General features: G+C 38.8%; 1 protein-coding gene across 2 annotated transcripts in view; it reads right to left on the bottom strand.

Moving 5' to 3' along the window:
* Positions 1–1,727: 1,727 nt before the first annotated feature.
* ZEB1 (zinc finger E-box binding homeobox 1) overlaps positions 1,728–22,235 on the bottom strand; it is a 209,457-nt gene continuing 188,949 nt past the window's right edge. For both annotated transcript variants that reach the window (XM_073334398.1, XM_073334399.1), the window contains exons 6-9: positions 14,617–14,722; positions 11,085–12,895; positions 8,910–9,090; positions 1,728–4,196 (exon numbers count right to left, since the gene is read on the bottom strand). In XM_073334398.1, the coding sequence (XP_073190499.1) occupies positions 3,670–4,196; positions 8,910–9,090; positions 11,085–12,895; positions 14,617–14,722 (2,625 nt within the window). In that variant the 3' untranslated portion in view covers positions 1,728–3,669. The remainder of the gene's footprint in view (positions 4,197–8,909; positions 9,091–11,084; positions 12,896–14,616; positions 14,723–22,235) is intronic.

The following is a 22,235-nucleotide window of genomic DNA, read 5'->3' as shown; positions in this document are numbered from 1 at the left end:
ACATTCATAAAATTAAACTCTCAGCACCCCTGTGAAATATATACCAATAAGTATGATCCCCATCTTACTATTGTAAAAACTGAGGTCCAGAGAGTTTAACTGACTTGTCTATGGTCACGTAGGAACTTGGTGACATAGCCTGGAATACAATCCAGGTCTCCAGAGTTCCACCTTGTTGCAATTGATTTTACTCCTCTAATTGCATTTAGGATAATGCATCAGAGTTACTGTAATGCATCTGAGTTCCTCAGATGGACAATACATGATGTCAAAACAATAAGCCAGGAGCATCAGAGCCCATCTCTGAAATTTAACAGGTGCTAAAGCTGATATTCTTGTTTTTCGCTTCAGAATTTTAACACAGGGTTTAAATCTGTAATCAATATAAATCTCCTCATAGAAGGTCATGGAATTTCCTGATTCCAAATTACTCAGAACCTGTTTTCTATCTGAGCATAGTTTTCTCTTGCTTCATTTGAGGTTCTAGAACTGAAAGCTTTTGGCCTTTCACATGCAACTGGGATTTATATGATAACTGAATCTTTATCATGTGTAACAGCAGATAACAGAGACTTCCTGATTTGCTCAAATCCTTTGTTTCATTTTTACAGTGCAAAAGCAAGTATTCTTCCCCCCACATCTCCAACAAATGTCTCACTGGGTTTATTAATATAGACAAGAGAAGTAGAAATCATCCTTAATTGTGGAGGTGCTGAAATGCCTGTTCTGAAATGGGCTTTAAGAGGGGCATCGTTACCTATGCCTTTAAAGGATCTTTAGACACAGATTCAGTTTTCTCTGAGAGAAGTCATAAGCCTCCTGCACAATTCCTGTTATAATCCAAAGATGTTAATTAAAAGCCAATGTATCTTTCTTCATCATTGTAAATCAATCAATGTTAGGTTTTTCTCAAAGAGGTGCATACTGTTTAGTGGTCAGTTTACTCCACTTAAACCTTGCAATATTTGGTATATTATGTGATGAAATACAGCCAAAGTGCTAGCTATCTTATAGTTACATAGGAACAATCCTCTATATGTATTAATGGTGGAGAGTCATGCTAGAATAGGATTTAAAGTGTTTCAAAACACTTTATTCGAATGTAAAGCAAAAGATGCATGGCCTTAACATCAAAATGCTATTTAGGGATCATTAAGACAGCAGAAAGTTGTTTGTAAATGGTGTGTGTTTACAGTACATTTCTTTATATTCTTTTACCTTTCTTTTCAGTATATGCAATGTAAAGATATGAGTTTCTTACAGTTTCTAATGTAAATTTAGGTGTAATTTTTTTTAAAACCTTAATTTTACATTAGTGGCTTTCTGTATCAGAGATGTCTGTTCAATATTTTTAGGAAGTCCAACAGCAATATATACTTGAACCTATTGCTAAATCAAGAAAACACTCACAGAACTATTTTCTTTAAAATAAGTGTTAATGAGATATATCTTTTAAAAATATACAATACAGATCCAAAAGCAACAAAAATCCAAGAAAACACGTGGTTTTGTTCTGAAACCAAAATCTTTGGTGTACTGATCTTTATAGAAGCCAGTGAACCACCAAAACAGCTATCCCTATGCCTTGCTCTTATTAATTTGTTACCAACACACAGCTCAAGTGGAGTATCTGTATCCAAGCAAAAAGTGAAGTCTGCCTGACATCTCATAAAAATAATTCAAAACATAATCATTTTATATTATTGGAATAACGACAGTAAGTCAGGCTTGTTGACGCATTTTATTGTGAGATGGGGAGCCTGGTAAAAAACTAGAAAATGACCATGATGTAACAAGGAACTTAAAAATGAAGATTCAGATTTGTAACTTACATACATGAATACAGGAACAAATTGGCACAAAAAATGTTAAACATTGTTCCCAACACTGTTTATAAGATTATTCTAATTTGGCTTCCTAAGGAAATGAGAGTTTTATGGTTAGGCTAATCTCTTAATAAAACTGCAGAGCATCATGCTATTAGTCACACAGTGAATTTCAAAATGTAAGAGCTTTATATTAAAAACTGGGTAAAGGTAAAATGAATGGATTGCAACTGTAAAATTAATACATTCCCATTTTAATTCTTCTGTTCTACAGTCCAAGGCAAGTATAAATGTTAACATAACACTGTTAAATCAAATCTCAATGCAAGAGAACCAATTGCATCTCTACTTTAAATCTTATCAACTTTCCAAATTTTCATACTAAAATATATTATTGTATTAATACAAACTACAGTATTATACACTACACTGTGTAATAAATAAAGAAATATAAAAATAAGACACATAAATATAAAAGTTTTCTAAAACTAAAAAGGTACATATGTCAGTAAGAAGGGTATTAATACTGCCAGGTTTGAAGACATACAGTACAAAATGTTGCACAGATCTATAAACTAAAAGAAATAAAATAATACTGATAGGTAAAAATCAGCTAACATTGTTAATAAATGGGGTCCATAATAACTAACATTTGGAAACACTTATGAGCCAGATAACATGTCTTGTATGTGTCTGAAATTAAAGTAAACCAATAAAGCAGATTAGAAATTTTCCCTTGTAATTACTGTAGAGAAATTCTGCAAATTAGATATCAACCAAACATAATACTGAAGAATTAAATAATGAAATGTACCAGTGTTCTTACTTTTTGGATGGTTGAGTGTTTCCTACCCCTCCCCCCCGCATGATTTAGTTTAGAAGTTTGATACAAATTAACAAATGCTAGTTATTGTAGGCCACACATTAAATAAAGGCTGGTCAGAGCCTTTAAAATACTGATAAATGGCACTTACAGCACACAGGTCTTGCATAAGGCCAAAGGAGATACAAAGCTTCATATCATATCCTTCATATTGTTACTACATACTCAAAACACAATTACAAACACTGATTTTTGACGACTTTGCTGTCCTTACCAGTATTAACACTGTTAGTCCCTGCAATCAGAACTCAACAACAATCTTTTCAACTACATTTTTAACCACATGAGTAAGAAACTTCAGTTCTTCTATCAGCTGCTTTCTTAAGGCTAACAATACACTTTAAATGATAATATGCTCTACTACAACATCTAATGTTATAATTGCTACCTTCTAGGTTGAATTTACAAAGGTAGTCTAGCACTGTTTGGAACTGCATTATACTTTTCTGCGAAAGGGAATTCTGTAGTGCAGAAGTTCTCACATTTTCTAAACATAATAAAATACTGAAGCGGATTTAGCAAATGTTTTCCGGATAAAAAAAAAATCATATAAATCTCTCCCAATTGTATAGCTTAAAATTAATCGACATAAGAATGAAAATTAATACTGATAAAACAAATGATGCCAGATGCTTGTCTAATAAATCAGGTTTCCTACAACCTGTTAAATCTTTGCTTCCAGAGTCACTGTATTTTTCTAATCTGCTTCATGTTACAAACTTGTTCCTAACTTTGAAAACTGCATGAAAAATTACTAGGTTTGAGGTTCAGGCACACCTGGATTTCTTTTTTTTTCTCATTTTCTTCTTTTACTATAATTTTTTTATTTTATTTTTTTACACAGTAGTGAACAGAAATCACAGTATGCAGACTACTGTGTTTCTATGTTAAGCATATATAGTATAGAACAAACTTCATTACCAATTAGTTGTTTTCCTTATAGGAAAAAAAACCTATCAGTTAAGCTTTGTTTGTTTTTTCTGACACCCGCTCATCATTCTGTATAGCTTCTTGTTCTACATTGCTCACGTGATTTACAGCTTCTTCTTTCTTCATGTTACCTTCAATTTTCCTTTCTTCCTCCTCTACTTCTTGTAGTTTTTCACATTCTTTTTCTTCCTGAAGTTCTTCCATCTCTTTGTCTTCCTCTTCCTCTTTTTCACTGTCTTCCTCTTCTTCCCTCGTTAAACTTTCTCTCTCATCTGAGTCGATCTGCGATGGAGATGCTCTGGCACCAGCATGCTCATTATTTAGGACTTCTTGTCCTGTCTCTTCCTGTTCTGTGCTATCACGCTCTTCTGCTTCTCTTTTGCAATAGGAGTATCGATGATTCATGTGCTGAGAATAAGACCCAGAGTGTGAAAAACGCTTTCCACATTTGTCACATTGATAGGGCTTTTCTCCAGAATGCAGTCGCATGTGTTCAATCAAATGGTGTTTGTGTTTAAATGCCTTTTTACAGATTCCACACTCATGAGGTCTTTTACCTAAAAATAATAAGCAAATATTTGTAACTTTAGTTTCCACAGTTTAATTGTTATTACTGGTTTCCATATCATCTATGGTTCGTGGAGGCTATTTGTTGAAAAGCAGCGGTTTCACATTTGGATTTTGGTACAACTGTTGGGAGATTTATTTAAGAAGGTGTTCTTTTCTCAGGGTTGTTGGGATTTTCAAAGGAGCCTAAGATCATAACATAAGAACGGCCATACTGGGTCGGATCAATGGTCCATCTAGCCCAGTATCTTGTCTTCCAACAGTGGCCAATGCCAGGTGCTTCAGAAGGAATGAACAGAACAGGTAATCATCAAGTGATTCATCCCGTCTTCAACTCCCAGCTTCTGGCTAACTGAGGCTAGGGACACTCTGAATGTGGTGTTTTAGCCTGACCATCCTGGCTAAAAGCTGTTGATGGACCTATCCACCATGAACTTATCTAGCTCTTTTTTGAACCCTGTTATAGTTTTGGCCTTCATAACATCCCCTGGTGACGAGTTCCACGGGTCGACTCTGTGTTGTGTGAAGAAGTACTTCCTTTTGATTGTTTTAAACTTGAAGCCTTTTCATTTAATTGGGTGACCCCAAGTTCTTGTGTTATGTGAAGGAGTAAATAACACTTCCTTATTCACTTTCTTCACACCAGTCAAGATTTTATAGACCTCTATTATATCCCCTCTTTGTTGTTTCTTTTCCAAGCTGAAAAGTCCACGTCTTTTTAATCTCTCCTCATATGGAAGCTATTCCATACCCCTAATGATTTCTGTTGTCCTTCTCTGTACCTTTTCCAATTTTAATATCTTTTTTGAGATGGGGCCATCAGATGTGCATGCAGTATTCAAGATGTGGGCGTACCATGGATTTATACAGTGGCATTATGATATTTTCTATCTTATTATCTATCCCTTTCCTAATGTTTCCTAAAATTGTTGGTTTTTTTGAACTATCCACGCTGACTTCAATACCTCTGACTTGCGTGTAGCAGTGAATTTAGACCCCATCATTCTATATATAGTTGGGATTATGTTTTCCAATATGCATTACTCTGCATTTATCAACACTGAATTTCATCTGCCATTTTGTTGTCCAGTCACCCAGTTTTGTGAGATCCCTTTGTAATGCTTTGCAGTCTGCTTTGGACTTATCCCATTTCCCACTGAATTTTCAGCCTAAATTCTAGGCTGAAAGTAGGATTTAACAAATCAAAATAATAATAAATTTAAATTAACCCATCCAAAGTTCTGAGTGAATATGACATATATCACAAGGTCAGAGGCTTGTGTATAATGACTTATTTTCTGCACTCAATGAACCAGTCTTCCTTTTGTGATGAAACTATCAGGAGACTGTATGCCTTGCTCATCACAGGATGAGAATGGAGACAGGTCTGTAGAGACCAACTCTAGGCTAGTTGCATAGCTAACTCAATGGAATTATGAAGATCCACATTAATAACTAAAACCTTATTCCAAAAAAGATGATAAAAGACATTCGAAAATTGCAAAACTTATTAACCCTATTTTCCCATTCTAACAAAGGGCAGACTCAGCACCATCGTCCATTGCATGCTCAGGCCCCAATTTGGCAAAGGAATTAATGTGCTTAACTTTAAGCACATGCTTGAGTCTCACTGATTTAATCACATGCTTACATCCATTTAACTCCTTTGTTGAACTGTGTGAATTGAATTTCTTGAATTTCTACATAAACTGAATAATTTGAGAACACAAGGATGGCCGTCTTGAAAGCCATTTGCCAAAGTTGAACAGAATGTAGGAAGTTGATAGAGTGGCTCCTGGGTGCTACTTTTAGTGAATGAACATCCCACAATCAGGTGGGATAAGAGGAATAGGGTCCCAATTAATGATGGTGAATTTCATGAAACGTTTTTTGGTTATAAGATTAGTTCAAATTCAAATCCATTTTTAACTTGGATTTTAATCCCATTTTTTCCACTCATACTCACTTAAAATATTTTTGCTCACTTCGTATTAAGAAGAGAGGAGAAGAAAGATCTTCACCCCCCCCCCCACAAAAACAGATTGGCACAAGTGTTTATTCTGTTCCTACAAATTCATTAGAAAAATCTCTCTCCTACTCCCAGCTCAGTCTCTCTTTATTTGTTTATCCCTCAGTCTTCTCTCTGCTCCAGTTTTCAGATTTTTTTCTTTGTCCCCCTCTGCTATTTTTAATGTCTCTTCTAAACATAACAAACTGTTGTGACTACTGGGCCTATAAACTTAACCTAATTGTGAGCTCAACTGTGAAAAGTGAATGAAAGTTCATAAAATGTTACAATAAGCTATAACAACGTAATTTGATGGGAAAAGGTAAAAAATAAAACCAGAAAAGAAAAGAAGACTGAATTAGTCTAAACAAAACTGATCAAGATCATACCTAGTAAACAAGAACAGTGTGAGATCAGAAATTAATGAACCAAAATTGGTGTGTCTGAAATTAGGCCTATTGGTGGACAAAATAATGAGAGGATGGAGTATTCTGCCCATCAGTCCCTTTTGGGGTCCTTAAAATAAAGGAGACTGAGAGAAAGTGAAGGGAGACAATTGCTGACTGAAAGGAGGGGAAGGAGCAAGCTTCACCATCATAGCTGCCACCTGCACTGTCTCCTGGGACCCTGGGATCCACTGTAAAATCATTGTGTCTTGGTTGTCCTAATCCCAAGAGATGTCCTGACCAGACCAAGCCATAAAAGGGCTCCACCTCCACTCACTGGCTCTGATGAATCCCAAACACAACCTGATATGTGAGACTTTGTCACGCCTTTCCCCAGTGTGTCCTTTTTCCTTCCCCACCTTACTTCTTCTCCTTCCCCTTTTGCATTCTATCTAACAAGAATCTGATTCAACCAGCCAAGAATGTATATTTTGCAACACTGCTGAAAGCCTCTGAGCAAAAAGCTAAAGGCAATGTCCCCGAAACAACCCAATGCTGGTACGAGTTTGCCAGATCTCAGAGTGGCAGATAAGAGCGTGAGCTGTGCCTGTGTTTTTCCAGCAATGAGGATGCAAGTGAAAGGCAATACCAGAAACAGAAGTTGTGCTTTCTATCTTCCCTGTTCTTTTCTTTCTCCTCTTTTCGCTCTCTCTCTCTCTCTCCGTGTATCTCTTGTTTTGTCTTTTAGGAAATTGAATTGGACTTCAACAACAAAAACAGTAACAACCGCTCCAGCCCATTCCAACTAACTTCCCTCTTCCAAAAAGGACATTTATCATCATCTTTGATACTATCTAAGAGACTCAAGTTATTCCCCCCCACACTTTTAAAGACTCTCCCCAGCTAAAGGGAAAGAGGGATGTGGTTAAAATGAAAACCTTACTTATTTCTTTACATTTCAAATGCTTTAACTGTTTTTCTTCTTTTTCTGTATCTTTAATAAAAGATGTAAATGATTTGTAATGGTGTTTGCCATGGGACTAAGCCAGCTGAGGTCTCTGTACCCCAACACTTCTTTAAAACTTTTTAATACTGCAGTTTCAGGGTCATGTTAACACCTTTGACTCTTTGGGCCCATATATTCCATCTAAATTAATACAAGAGAACCCAGTAACGTTAGTTTGGTTTCAGCATTCAAAACTCACAATTAAATAGGGTAGAAATGAGGCAAAACAAGTTTGTATAAGCCTAGCCTTGATATGAAAGATGCAGACAAATGGTAGTTTTCTGATCACAGTAAACAGAAGAGAAATGACTTCTATGTCTAGTACTGTCAAACAGGCACTTTTCCTGAGCTCTATACTTAATTAAAAAGTAAAATAGAAAGAACTAGTGTGTTCTAAAAGAGGAGAAACTAATACACTAAACTTTAGGAAAGCAAAGCTGGGAAAAATACAAATTTTGTTGAGAAACACACTCTGAGAAATTGACCTGAATGGGAAAAACTGAAAAGAAAATTAACAGAATTAATAGACAATACACCATTAAGAACCAAACCTGATAGAGATTTAAAAAAAGAGTAATGCAGATAAACAGAGAAATAATACAGAGATCTAGTCAATAAAAAAGAAAGAGGCATATGAAGATACACATATCAAAACACGTCTTTAATACACAAGATAGCAAAGACTAAAGTAAAGGAATGTAATAAATGACCAAAAAAGCCAGAACCTGAGTTGAAAGGAGAAATGCAGAGAAATAAAAATGAAAAAACTTAAGACTGTAACACTAGTCTTTTTGGGAAAGATTCAAAGCTCATTGAAGACTCCCACTGATTTCCAAGTGATTTTAGATTAGACTCTTAGACTGTAAAATGCCTGGGGGCAGGGACTTTGTCTCTTAGTTGTATGTAAAGTGTCCCACACGTATAAGGTGTTTTGTGAGTAAATAATAAATAATAATTATGAAAACAGCAGTATGAGCTAGAAGGCGGAAAATGAGTCCCTGATTAGAGGAGCTGTCAGATAATCATGACCATGACCCAGCTGGAGAAGAGATACTTGATCACTTAATGTGTTTGTATTAATCCCTAAAAATATAACATCATCCTGGAATTGCAATGAAAATTGAACATAAAAAATGTAGATTTACTGAAAAAGGTATGCATTGAGCCATGATGATGAAAAAAGTTATTATTTTCTCCTCCACCCTTCAACCATGGGCATATTATATGTTCTTTTTGAAGCATGGAATCCAATCAGAATTAAAATAAGAAAACTATTTTAAAAACTATATTTACTACTACATACCTGTGTGTTCATACTTATGTCTCAACAGTGAACTGCTCTTCTGGAATATTTTGTCACATAAATCACAAGCATACATCCCATTTTCTGTCTTTCTCATCTTCTTTTTGGGTGGTGTTGAATCAGAATCATTTTGATCTTCCACATTTGAGACTCCTTCTGAGCTAGTATCTTGCCTTTCATCCTAAGAAAATTACAAAAAAAATATCAAACCTTGTACAAATTCCATGGACACAGTAAGCGAGATTATAAATCATATTCTGGAATTTTAGTTGTAATTTCACTTAATTTCAATAAATTGACAAACAATGTTGTTTAATTCTAACATTTACATAGCCAAGAAAAGACTCTCTCTTTGTGACACTAACATTCCCGATCTATTACAACTAGAAGGCCTAGAAAACCAGTACTTAACAGAGTTGCAATGTTTGAGTTTCAAGAGTTGGCTTCAGGCCAAGCTTCAGAGGAGCACTGACACACCAAGTAAGACAGGGGTGGCCAACCTGAGCCTGAGAAGGAGACAGAATTTACCATATACATTGCCAAAGAGCCACAGTAATACGTCAGCAGCCCCTCATCCACTCCCCAGCGCCTCCTGCCTGCTGGCAGCTCCCACCAATCAGCACCTATCTCCACTCCACCTGCAATCTGCTCCTTCGCATGTCTGCAGGGGTCTTGGGGGAATGGGTGGAGTGGGGGCAGGGCTTGGGGCAGAGTCAGGGGGTTGAGCAGTGAGCACCCCCCAGCACATTGGAAAGTTAGCATCTATAGCTCCAGTCCCGGAATCCGTGCCTAGGTAAGGAGCCGCATATTAACCTGTGAAGAGCCACATGCAGCTCCGGAGCCACAGGTTGGCCACGCCTGAAGTAAGAGCTGGATAAGGGAGAGATTATAGAATGAAAAGGTACGTAAAAGGGCATTGGGAATGTGGAAGACCAAGGACGTTTCTAACAGTATTTTACATTAAGGTATACTGTCTGCATCTAAATGTTTCACCAGTTTTATGGAAATTAAAATTATGCTAACATTAGTGTTCAATTCTGTAAAACTGGCTACTTTCCTTCCCATAATTCTGTTACAAATGTAACCTAAAGTAGCTAGCCAGGGAATGCTAATATTCCATGAACAAAAACTGTACCTATAATACCATAATACTGTAACTGTAGCCCCAGATGATTCATCTGCTAAATTCACTCTCAAGAAGCATAAAAGCATATTTTAATGGTATGAGCAAGTCACAAAACCCACAAAAACTGTATTAGATTTTTGGCATCAGTTTTCAAATCCAAATAAAATATGTATTAGCTACCTCAGTATGCATGAGCGTAATATATAACATTGTATATATATGCATGAGCGTAATATATAACATACCTTGTGTCTGTCCAAACCCAGGCTGACCAGTTTCCAATTGTACAGGAAAGAGTTTACATTAACTTCCATCACCCACTTACAAGGAGTCAACCAGGAAAAGATCTTATCCTTTGCATGTATCTTTTTTTTAATTCTTCTCTGTTCCTACCTTAATAATTTATGTACAACTATCAGTGGGATCGACTCTGATCACAGAGACATATATTGAAGTAGAAACAGAGCAGTGTACATAAACAACACATGCAAGGGACAAGCACTTGCCCAATTTTCAATGAAAGTTTCATTTTAATGTTGTTTAAAGTTACATTATGGTACAGGAAGAGTTCAGTTACCCACCAGATCAAGATAGTACTGGCTGGGAGCCGACAGGAAGGGCAAAATAGGAGGGTCAAGACGTCCCACCCAGCCTTTTTTATTTTTTTGGAGGGGATAGTGAGCCAGCAAAATATATGAGTCTGGTTACATTGCTTTTTAACCAGTGGTACTGGAATTCATAAGTAGATAATATATTTATTATTTGGATTGAAAACTGGTCCTGAAAATCTGACACAACGATTAGTTCCTGTATGTTGCCCGACTGTGTACCAGCTTGGCTTCAAAGGAATAAATGTTACAATAACTTCTATCACCCACTTATTAGGATGTAACCAAAATAAATATTATCAACAATTTAAACACTATTTTAACCAATTCTGGCTTTTTTTCTTTTACCATTAAAGTGTTTTAGTTTGGTAAAAATAATGACCTGAATTACGCCACACCTCTACATATAGTACGTACAAGAATACACACAGGCTTAGGTACCTGATTTCCATTAGGTTGGGTCTGTTTTGGCGGTGTTTCTTGAACTGCAGGGCTAACCGTAGTTGAATATGTATAAGCCACCCGTGGAATCAGAATGGTTTGCTTATTGGCAGCTAGAGCTCTTAAGCATGGAACACTGTTCTGGTCAGCAATGGCAACAATTGTAGGTAACTGGGCAGTGACTGCAGGTATAGCAATATTTATGGGGTTGGCACTTGGTGGGATTACATTTACAACAGGATCAGAGTCTGTAATACTGCTGTCCTTTTGTGGTTCTTTTTTTGCACAAGTCAAGTTCAAAGGTTCTTCTTGGACAGAATAAACACTGTTCTGGTAAACACTAGTTATGGTAGATCTTTCCAATATTTCTCCATGTTGCTTTGGTAGTGAAAGGTCAAGAGGTTCTATTTGTGGCTCTTCTGGTACATCCTCTGTTGTGTACACATAACCCTGTGAATTTCTGGATGAAGAGAGGTTTAGTGGTGATGGGGACGGCGTGTTACTTCGTGAACCATTCAGGGTCAATCCCACTGATAAAGTCTGAGCCTTAATTATCTTGAGGGAGTTTTGTGAATTACTTGTGTTGTTGTGGGGTTCACTTGGATTTGTAGATCCTGCTTGATCATCATTATCTGTAGGATTACTTAGTTTGCCCTGTTCAGGAGAAGATGGTCCAGAAGACTGTACAGAAATTTGCCCAGCTTGCATTTTTTCAAACCACTTTTTTACCACATCCAGTGGTAGGTTTACTGAATCAGCAATTTTTGAGAGCTCTTCTGCACTTGGTTGTGCATTTAATGCATAATATGCTTTTAGAAGAGATAAAAGATTTTTTAAAGGTGGCTGACCAGGAGATAAATTGCTCTCCCCTGTTTCTGACAGAACAGGGGATTCAGACTTCTCAGCTTCTGTTTCACTGAGCTGAGGAAGCTGAGTGGGATTTTTTGGGTCATAGTGCTTTAATTCTTGAAGTGCATTAAGATCTCCTGGACAGTCATCACAAAGAAGGCAAGTGCTATCATTGATCTCTCCTTCAAAGTTCTTATCTTTCTCAGACTTCACTGTAAGATCTTCTGGTAATTTTTCACTTTTGCAACTGTTTGTGGGAACAGAATTTTCTTTTTTCAGATTTTGTGGAACAACCTGAAGTTGACTAGGTTGCTCCAAACTGTAATTGATTATAATTTTGGTTGTCCCATCTTGATCAACCAAAGGAAGACTGATAGCTGAAATGAGGGAATGACCGGCTTGTTGTATGGATGCAGTGTTGATTGTTTCTTGTTCTTTGGATGCAAGATTAGTATGACTGTTTTCCAATACTTGCCTTATTACGTTACCATCTACTGCCACTTTAAGTACATTTTGAATGTCACTTAAGTTGATGCTTATGGGAGATACCAGACCTACTGTTGGTAGAACAACAGCTTGCACCACACCCTGAGGAGAACTGGTTGCCTGTAATGGGCTACCACCACTAAAAACCCCATTTTGCAAAGGGGTTGAACAGTTGATTCCTGAAGCAACAACTATGGGCTTGAATTCATAATCCACAGGTTCAGTTTTAATTTGGTTAATGGGAAGTTGTTCTTGTAAGGGCTTGTTTTCTAATTTTTGCCGTATCTGTGGTCTTGCTGGGATACCTGGTGATGCGGAAAGGGAAGGGGAGGAGCACTGAGACGTCTTGAGCCCTGACCGTGCTCGACCATTCACAGGCATCAAACCAATACATTTCTTGCTGCTTATGTGTGAGCTATATGAACCAGAATGGGAAAAACGCTTCTTGCAGTTTGGGCACTCATATGGCTTCTCTCCTAAACAAAGACAAATGAGAGTTGATTAGGCTACAGTGCATCTCCATTATACTAAAATAATGGGAAAACAATCTCTCTCCTCTCAAACGGTCCCAGACATGACTCTGACAACAAAAACTTTATATTCAATTAAACAATATAGATAATTATGCCACCTTTGCGCCTGATCAGGCATTCCTTCCATGAATTTCAATACAAATTGTGTGTGCACTAGAAATAAAAGATCAGGCCCCATATGGCCATGATAAATTCTAGCATTTTCCAAACCTTGGCGTAAGTGTCTAAACCCAACATATAAATTGGCTTTATATTATATTGTAGACTTCATTAAACTCCACCCAAACAATAACTTTGTTTCCATAGTAGCTAATATAAAGTACTTTAGAAAGTGATAAAGCAGGAGACTAAAACAACAATAAATCCAAAGAAAATAAGTGGCATAAATAAAATAAATGGTGATGTAAAATCCTATAATTTTTTTTAGTGGCATAAGCACACATACACAAACACTAACTAGCCACCTATCTACCCATAACTGTAATCAGCCAAATAGATACACCAGAGTAAAGGGAAATTGGGCACACACAGAAGGCATGCATGTGATCTGATGTCAGAGATGAACATCAGTTGTAAAGCTTCCTTACAAGCTAGCCAGCTTGGTGGTCAAGCCCAGTGGTAGCACTGACTTCTTAACATAGCTCTGCTGCTGAGGAAGAGAATAGCTGGTAGATCTGCCTCTTTGCAGGGAGAGATGAGTGCCAGCACAGGCTCTTCCACCAACAGAGTCACCATTGAAAGTAAGGAGATGAGACACAGGTGTTGTTAGTTGGGAGAAGAAACAAAAGTGAGGCACAGAACATGCACTCGGATGGGAAAAAACAGAGCTTTCTTAAATGCTGCTTCTCTGATTCAGATGGCAAAGCAGTAGGAAAGGATAATGTGAAACCTTCATTTCTACTTCTTTTCTGTCTGTCTTCAATCGGTAAAGAAGAGGGGGAGGGGAGAAATTGAGGATTTTTTTTAATGACCAAAATTAACCTTTAGAATTTCATACAGAATGAAACACTGACTGCTGAGATGACAATCTACAAAAATCTTGGGTACGATTGTCTTCTTTGCTTAGGGCAGTATTTTATTGCTATTACCCTTGTATGGTGGTATACACAGGCACAGTAAGGTGGGTAGCTGTCATATTTATTATTATTATTGTAAATTACTTGTTTCCAGTAGTGGCCACAACACGCTAAATGTTCTACAAACACATAGAAAGAGGATATAATTGAAAAAGGTAAACAAGCAAAGGATAGAGGAAAGGTGTACAACAAAGAACAAGGGAAAGAGGTACAACATGCAAGTAAAGAGGTCAAGGCAAAGGCTGTCCACTTTTTAAAATTAAGAATTGTATACATACACATAGCATGAACAAAACATCCCCAAATTCCTTTGCCTATCTTTGGTTTTACACATGCCAGAACTCTAACACTACAGCTGAAGTTTTGCTTAACTGTTTCAGCTTAAAGCCACTTTTGCAAAGCCTCTTGAATTGCCCTGGAAGCACTTTGGACACAGCTGAGTACTGGGGCCAGAATTTACAGTATCTCCAAGAACAAAATATAAACTTTATGTTTTAAACTTATAGTTACAAAATTGTTTTCATGCCAAAGTCATACAGAGTACATGGGATAATATTCATTATGTATATCAAGACTTGGAATATTTACCACTGTGGATTCGTAGATGCTCCTTTAGGTGATGTTTGTATTTGAAAGCTTTTCCACATTCAGTGCACTTGAATTTTCGATTACCACTGGACTGAGTCACATGTCTCTGTAAGAGAAAATCTGAAATTCATTCAGAGAACAAAGAAGTTCAAATGTAATGAATAAACAGCATAAGGAAAACCTCACGTATTTCAAATTTCAGCACAACATTTGGTGTAAATTTGGTACAGTTAAAAAAAAAGACATTGCTCTCTATCCTAATTTTACAAAAAGGGAATACGGCCAGCTTACGTGCCTAAGAAATTTAATAAGATATTCCCTTTTCTATTTGTAAAAATCATCCAATAGATATGGAATACAAGAAAGAAACATTAAAGCATTTAGAGACAGTTTAAAATTTAATCAGTTGACTTGATTTTTCCATTTACATGCTTCCAGCTTTTACTGTTGGCCTTAGATTCTTTATGTAATGGCACCACAGGATTGCTGAAGAGAAGATGGTTCAGTAACAACAAAGGCACTCTCAGTCCCAGTTTATTCTCAAAAGAAATGCAAAAAATCTCTATTAAAATATGCAATATAATAAATGGATTCCTCAAACACTTAATATTTGTTAACAATTGTGATGAAGCCACTTAACTATCTTTTTTGTTATGTCTTGTCTTGTGAGAACATTTATTACGCATTTAAAGTATTTTCATCATTTTAGCCTTATTTACATTACAATTCTTTTAAAGTAGCATAGGCCAAGAAAGGTAAGTTTAAATAAATGCACTTTTGTTTTAGTATAAATAGTTTACATGTACAAATGTATATATTTAAACACTGACCAAGTATATTATTTTTGAAAGTACAGTCAGAGCTGTTTGGTGATGACCTGGGGAAGAATCAGGATAGGAGGGAATGCATACAGTAGAGTTGACTTCCAGCTGCAGGAGAAAGAGTCAGAGAGGGAGCCTGGGCTCAGTTCCTCTTTTGCCTTGTTGCAAAGAGGTCGAATGTAGGGATGCCCCACGTTGCGAACACCATCTGAAGGACCTCTGACTTAAGGGACCACTTGAGGCTCGGGGAGAAAATCCTGCTGAAATGATCCGCAAGACAATTCTGGATCCCTGGTCCGGGAAGGCATGTGTAGGATGTGGTATGTAGAATGTATATTTTTGGTGCTGGGACATGAAAAAAGAAGCCTGCTTGTCTGGTAAGGAAAGAAAACAGCCAGGTAAAAAGCTGAGCCAGCAATCTGATCAGGTGAAAAGCTGAGCCAGCAATCTGATCAGGTAAACAACCAAATTAGCAAACCAATCTTAGTGCTAGGCAGAAAAAGTGTTGAATACCTGGAGGTTGAGGATGGGCCTGATCCCACCCTTGGATTTTGGTATCAGGCAATACTGGGGGTAGAACCCAGGACTGTGGTGTTCTCACAGAACCTCCTCCACCCCTCCCAACACTATCAGAGAGCTGACCTGTTCAAAGAGCAGTATCTCGTGAGAAGAATGTGGCGGGAGGCGGAGTTTGGAGAGGAGGCATGGAGAGGAATTGGATGGTGTAGCCCGATCCAAAGTGTCTAGGATCCAGCTGTTGGACATTATCAAGACCCAGGCACTGTAAAAGTGAACCAGCTTGTCCCCTAAGGAACAGGGGGATGATGAGGAAGGAAGAACAACTGGAACAATGTTCTGGCCTAACGAGGCAAAATGCATGTTTAGCAAGTGCTGAAGGAGGGTGCACAGAGCAGCCAGGCCCTGAGCTTGAGTGCTTCCTCTTGTGAGACCTATCCCTTTTCCTGGGGTAGTCTCACTGTCTTTTGGGGGGGAAGGGCTGCACAAAGGGGCTTTGCAGCCCGCATCACTGCTGCTGCTGCGCACCATAATGATGTCTGTGTGTGTGTGTGTTGTACAAACCTGCACGGACCTTAAAGTGGTCCTCAAATCCTTGAAGGAATACAGGGTTTCATCAGTCTTATTCGAAAACAAGGTTTGGCCATTGAATGGCAAGTCCTCAGTTGCTTGCTGGACAGCCAGTATAATCCCGGAAATCTGAAACCAGGAAGCTCTCCTCATAGTAACTGTGGAGGCCATAGCCCTGGCTGAAGTGTCCGCCACCTCAAGCGCAGATTGCAACAATGTTTTTGCCACTACTCTGCCCTCAGTAACAAACACAAAATTCATGCCAGGAGGCCTTGGGAAAACTATTGCTCAACCCTGGCCAAAACCAACTAGTTGAGGAAGTCATATTTGGCCAGCAGGGCTTGCTGGTTCGCAGTGACTATGAGGTGTATATCTTCCTGCCTAAGAGATCTAGGCACTTCAAGTCTCTGTCTTTGGGGGAGGACTTGAATCTGCCCTGCCAGGCGCTGTCATTCACTGCTGTGACTACTAGGAGTTTGCAGCCAGCTGGCAATAAAATTCCTTGTATCCCTGTACTGGAACAAAATAGCGCTTCTCCAAGCATTTGTCCGCTCGTAGTACTCAGGCCAGTGTACTCCAAAGAGCGCTTGCAGGCTTGAGAAGCACCTCATTAATCAACAGGGCCACTCTCCCAGGGACAGAGGGTTGGAGAATGTCCATAGATTCATAGATTCATAGATATTTAGGTCAGAAGGGACCATTATGATCATCTAGTCTGACCTCCTGCACAATGCAGGCCACAGAATTTCACCCACCACTCCTAAAAAAGACCTCACACCTATATCTGTGCTATTGAAGTCGTCAAATTGTAGTTTGAAGACCTCAAGGAGCAGAGAATCCTCCAGCAAGTGACCCGTGCCCCATGCTACAGAGGAAGGCGAAAAACCTCCAGGGCCTTCCAATCTGCCCTGGAGGAAAATTCCTTCCCGACCCCAAATATGGCGATCAGCTAAACCCTGAGCATATGGGCAAGATTCATCAGCCAGATACTACAGAAAATTCTTTCCCGGGTAACTTGGATCTTACCCCATCTAAAAACCCATCACAGGCCATTGGGCCTATTTACCATGAATATTTAATTACCAAAACCATGTTATCCCATCATACCATCTCCTCCATAAACTTATCGAGTTTAATCTTAAAGCAAGATAGATCTTTTGCCCCCACTACTTCCCTCGGAAGGCTATTCCAAAACTTCACTCCTCTGATGGTTAGAAACCTTCGTCTAATTTCTAATCTAAATTTCCTAGTGGCCAGTTTATATCCATTTGTTCTTGTGTCCACATTGGTATTGAGTTTAAATAATTCCTCTCCCTCTCTGGTATTTATCCCTCTGATATATTTATAGAGAGCAATCATATCTCCCCTCAACCTTCTTTTAGTTAGGCTAAACGAGCCAAGCTCCCTGAGTCTCCTTTCATAAGACAAGTTTTCCATTCCTCGGATCATCCTAGTAGCCCTTCTCTGTACCTGTTCCAGTTTGAATTCATCCTTCTTAAACATGGGAGACCAGAACTGCACACAGTATTCCAGGTGAGGTCTCACCAGTGCCTTATATAACGGTACTAAAACCTCCTTATCCCTACTGGAAATACCTCTCCTGATGCATCCCAAGACGACATTAGCTTTTTTCACAGCCATATCACATTGGCAGCTCATAGTCAACCTATGATCAACCAATACTCCAAGGTCCTTTTCCTCCTCCGTTACTTCTAGTTGATGCGTCCCTAGCTTATAACTAAAATTCTTGTTATTAATCCCTAAATGCATGACCTTACACTTCTCACTATTAAATTTCATCCTATTCCTATTACTCCAGTTTACAAGGTCATCCAGATCCTCCTGTAGGGTATCCCTGTCCTTCTCTAAATTAGCAATACCTCCCAGCTTTGTATCATCTGCAAACTTTATTAGCACACTCCCACTTTTTGTGCCCAGGTCAGTAATAAAAAGATTAAATAAGATTGGTCCCAAAACTGATCCTTGAGGAACTCCACTGGTAACCTCCCTCCAACTTGACAGTTCACCTTTCAGTAGGACCCGTTGTAGTCTCCCCTTTAACCAATTCCCTATCCACCTTTCAATTTTCCTATTGATGCCCATCTTATCCAATTTAACTAATAATTCCCCATGTGGCACAGTATCAAACGCCTTACTAAAATCTAAATAAATTAGATCCACTGCGTTTCCTTTATCTAAAAAATCTGTTACTCTCTCAAAGAAGGTGTTACTCTCTCAAAGAAGGTGTTACTCTCTCAAAGAAGGTAAAAGTGTATCCATGAGTTTATGGATATTCTCCTGGAGAAACTCCGCCTGCATACCCAAGGATGAGGTCACCCAACATAACAGGTCCTAGTACACAGCAGAACCTCAAAGCTATGAACACCAGAGTTATGGACTGACCAGTCAATTGGACATCATGTGAAACCAGAAGAAATTAATAAGGAAGCAGCAGAGATTAAAAAAAAAAAAAGGCAAATACTGTACGCTGCCTGTATTGCATCTGAAAGGTAGGCACATCCGGGCTGCCTGTCACCACCCCTCATGCACGGGACAGCCATTTACAGCAAGATGCTGGGGCTGCCAGCAGAGCAGGAGCAAGGCTGCAGTCTGTGCAACTTTCACCCCCGCACTCCGCTCGCCTGGAGCGGGACATGCAGTTTTTACCTCCCCTCCCCTGGCTGGGAGGAGGACACACTTTTTTACCTCCCTTCTCCTGGGAGGGGACATGCTGTTCACACACACACACCCACACACACACACCCTGCCGGGAGGGGGACAACCTTGCAAACTCATGCCAGTGCTGAGTAGGGAGCCCCAGCTGCCGGGCCTGGAGCCCCTGCTGCCAGGTCTGGAGCCTGAACTGCACTTTGTTCAGAGTTATGAACATTTCATAGTTACAGACAACCTCCATTCCCAAGGTGTCTGTAACTCTGAGTTTCTACTGTACTTTGAAGTCCTGTAGGATGGAAGGGGAGGACAAACCATGCAACACCGCATCATGTGGGGGCGAGGCTGAAGCTGAGGCTGTTGGATGGATTACCGGAAAGTCCTGCTCCTAGGGCAGCATCTCTGGATGAGGAAACTTTGGTGGCTCCATGGGATTGGGAGCAGACAGAAAGTGCTTCTCAGTTTATGCTACTTGAAAATGTATCAGTTGTAGGAGAGTTGGTTCTGGATTTAACTAAAGCCCAGGAAGGAAAGGTTCCTCAGTTTGTGTCTGCTAGGGAGAATGACATTGTAACTAGGTCGCATCCAGTTAGTGTCATAACTAGATCCCAGGGACCAGGTGATTCTGGTGCTTCTATTTTGCCTGGTGCTAGTGTATTGCTGAGTAAAGATATGGCAACTCTGTTTAACCAGGTTGATATCATTGCCAGGGCACAAGAAGAGCATGAAGGTGATTTAACCATGTTACCCACTGACAGTGTGGAAACTAGAAGCAAGAAGGGCTGCAGAGGGGGAGAGGAGTCTCTCTAACTATGGAGTCTAGCAGCTTGCATAAAGGGGAATTGTGTGAAAATTCTCTTAACGTGCCACAAGTGATTCTGGATTTACGTGAAACCCAGAAAGAGTCTGTTGTTGCTCAGGAAAATGTTCCTTTAAAGCAAGCACTAGGTGAAGAGGATAAGAGCAGAATTTCTGTGAAAAATTAATTGCTACTTAAAGAAGCTCCTAAGGAGAAGAATCCTCATGGTAGTTTTCGCAAGCAAGGGCATGGCAGTGATTTGATTGAGGTAGTTTCAGAGTCTTTCAGATGTGCATGGATCCATTGGCTTTGCTTCAGAAAGACTCAGTGTGGATAGCTTTGAGAAGGTTTTAGATGGAATGAAAATTGGTAGGGATTTTGAACAGCCCTATAAGCTTGACCAGATTGTTGGGGAGGCAATGTTGTTGGGACAGGAATGTCTCCATGTTGATTCTGTAAATGAACAGTCTGTGTCTCAGGTTCAGAGAGAAGATTGGGTAGCTGGATCTACGGAGCAGGACAGCTGTGCAACTGATCTCTCGGAAATACAGGGGATGGCAGGCAAACTCTCATGTAAACACTCGGGAGATGTCTTGGGGTCTCTTAGTGGACTCAACATCCGATTCCATGTGGAAGCAGAGATTGGTAATGGAAGGACAAAAGAACCTTAAGTCTAACATGCTTGTGAAAATGGATGATCTCTCTTTAAGACAGAGTCCAGCCTTGGAATTGGTAAAGGTTAAGAATCTGAAAACTAGTAAACAAGCTTGTGTCTGTGTTGATGCAAATTACCTGACTGACTGGGGGGAGAAAGACTTGTTGGTAGTTGTTAGCAAAGAGGACACATCCAGCCAGCTAATGGATTCTGTTACACCAGAGAGCTCAGATTTTTACCCTACAGGACAGAGAGGAAGGAAAAAACTTTTTCATACTAATGGAAGCCACAGGTTAACAACCAAAAATGCCAAAACCCCAATGATATTGAACAGAAGGCATGGCATGACAAAAATGCTTGTAAATGTACACTTGCAGTGGATTTGATGTTAATATTAATGCTAATATTAACTTTTGTGACTAATGTGTTGCTGATACCAAAAACTGTAAATATGTATAATCTTTTGGAAAAACCCTTGAACATGTTTAGAGTGATACATAAGAACACACTTTATGTTAAAAGGCCTGGTGATACTGATATTTCACAGTTAGTGCCTGTAACTAGTTTTGAAACTGTACACAGGAGAAAAGACATTGAAGACCTAATGTGTTGTATGAAAAGGGAAACTGAGGCATGCTACAATATTGCTTTCATGGCTAAATGCCAAGATTCCTACACTAAGAAGAACATCAATATCTACATGGATTTGATGTTAATTGGGTTCCAAACATTTGCCAGAGCTTGTATGGATAAATTAGCTATTTTCATTAGTTTATGGCAAGATCACACGAGAATACAGGAATTATGGTGCAAGAGCAGATTCAATCCACTATTGGTCTAACCAAGTTTTACTTTGGGTTTGTAAAGAAATTCAATAATATTCTTACTTCCATAATAAGTCTTACAAAGAAAACTCCTGTTTTAGTCAAACATGATTTCGATAAACCATTTCTGCCATACACTGATACTTCTAATATTGGGTTAGGAGCTGTGGTAATACAGAACCAAGAATGGGAAGTTCCAGTGATACATTCAGAAGTGTCTGGAGCATCAATTTTGTGTTGGAGAGTGTGATATTCTCTGATTAAAATATGACCATATAGATCATTGTTGGAACTGCTGTTACATAATTGCAACAAATCTTGTACAAAATGTGGCATGTAAGATGTCTATGGAAAGGTAATGACCTGCTGAATAGGATTATGCTGTTTGTATGCATGTATCATTTTTGTATTTGAAGTTATGAGTATTGGCTCTACATCTGGATTTCAAATGTTTGCTCCTGTGGTACTGTCCACAAGGTATTTAGCCTGCACCTCTTGGAGGGACTATTCAAATTAAGTGGCTCATCAAGAAACACTTAACTGACACTGGACCATGGGAGATGCCCATCTACACTGAACAGACTGTCCTGCTAATAGAAAAGGAGTACTTGTGGCACCTTAGAGACTAACCAATTTATTTGAGCATAAGCTTTCGTAAGCTACTGTAGCTCACGAAAGCTTATGCTCAAATAAATTGGTTAGTCTCTAAGGTGCCACAAGTACTCTTTTTCTTTTTGCGAATACAGACTAACACGACTGTTACT

This window comes from Lepidochelys kempii, chromosome 2 (assembly GCF_965140265.1).
Source record: "Lepidochelys kempii isolate rLepKem1 chromosome 2, rLepKem1.hap2, whole genome shotgun sequence".
In the NCBI taxonomy this organism is placed as follows: domain Eukaryota; kingdom Metazoa; phylum Chordata; order Testudines; family Cheloniidae; genus Lepidochelys; species Lepidochelys kempii.
Note: the sequence above shows the minus strand (reverse complement) of the source record. Positions and strands in the feature narration are given on the sequence as shown.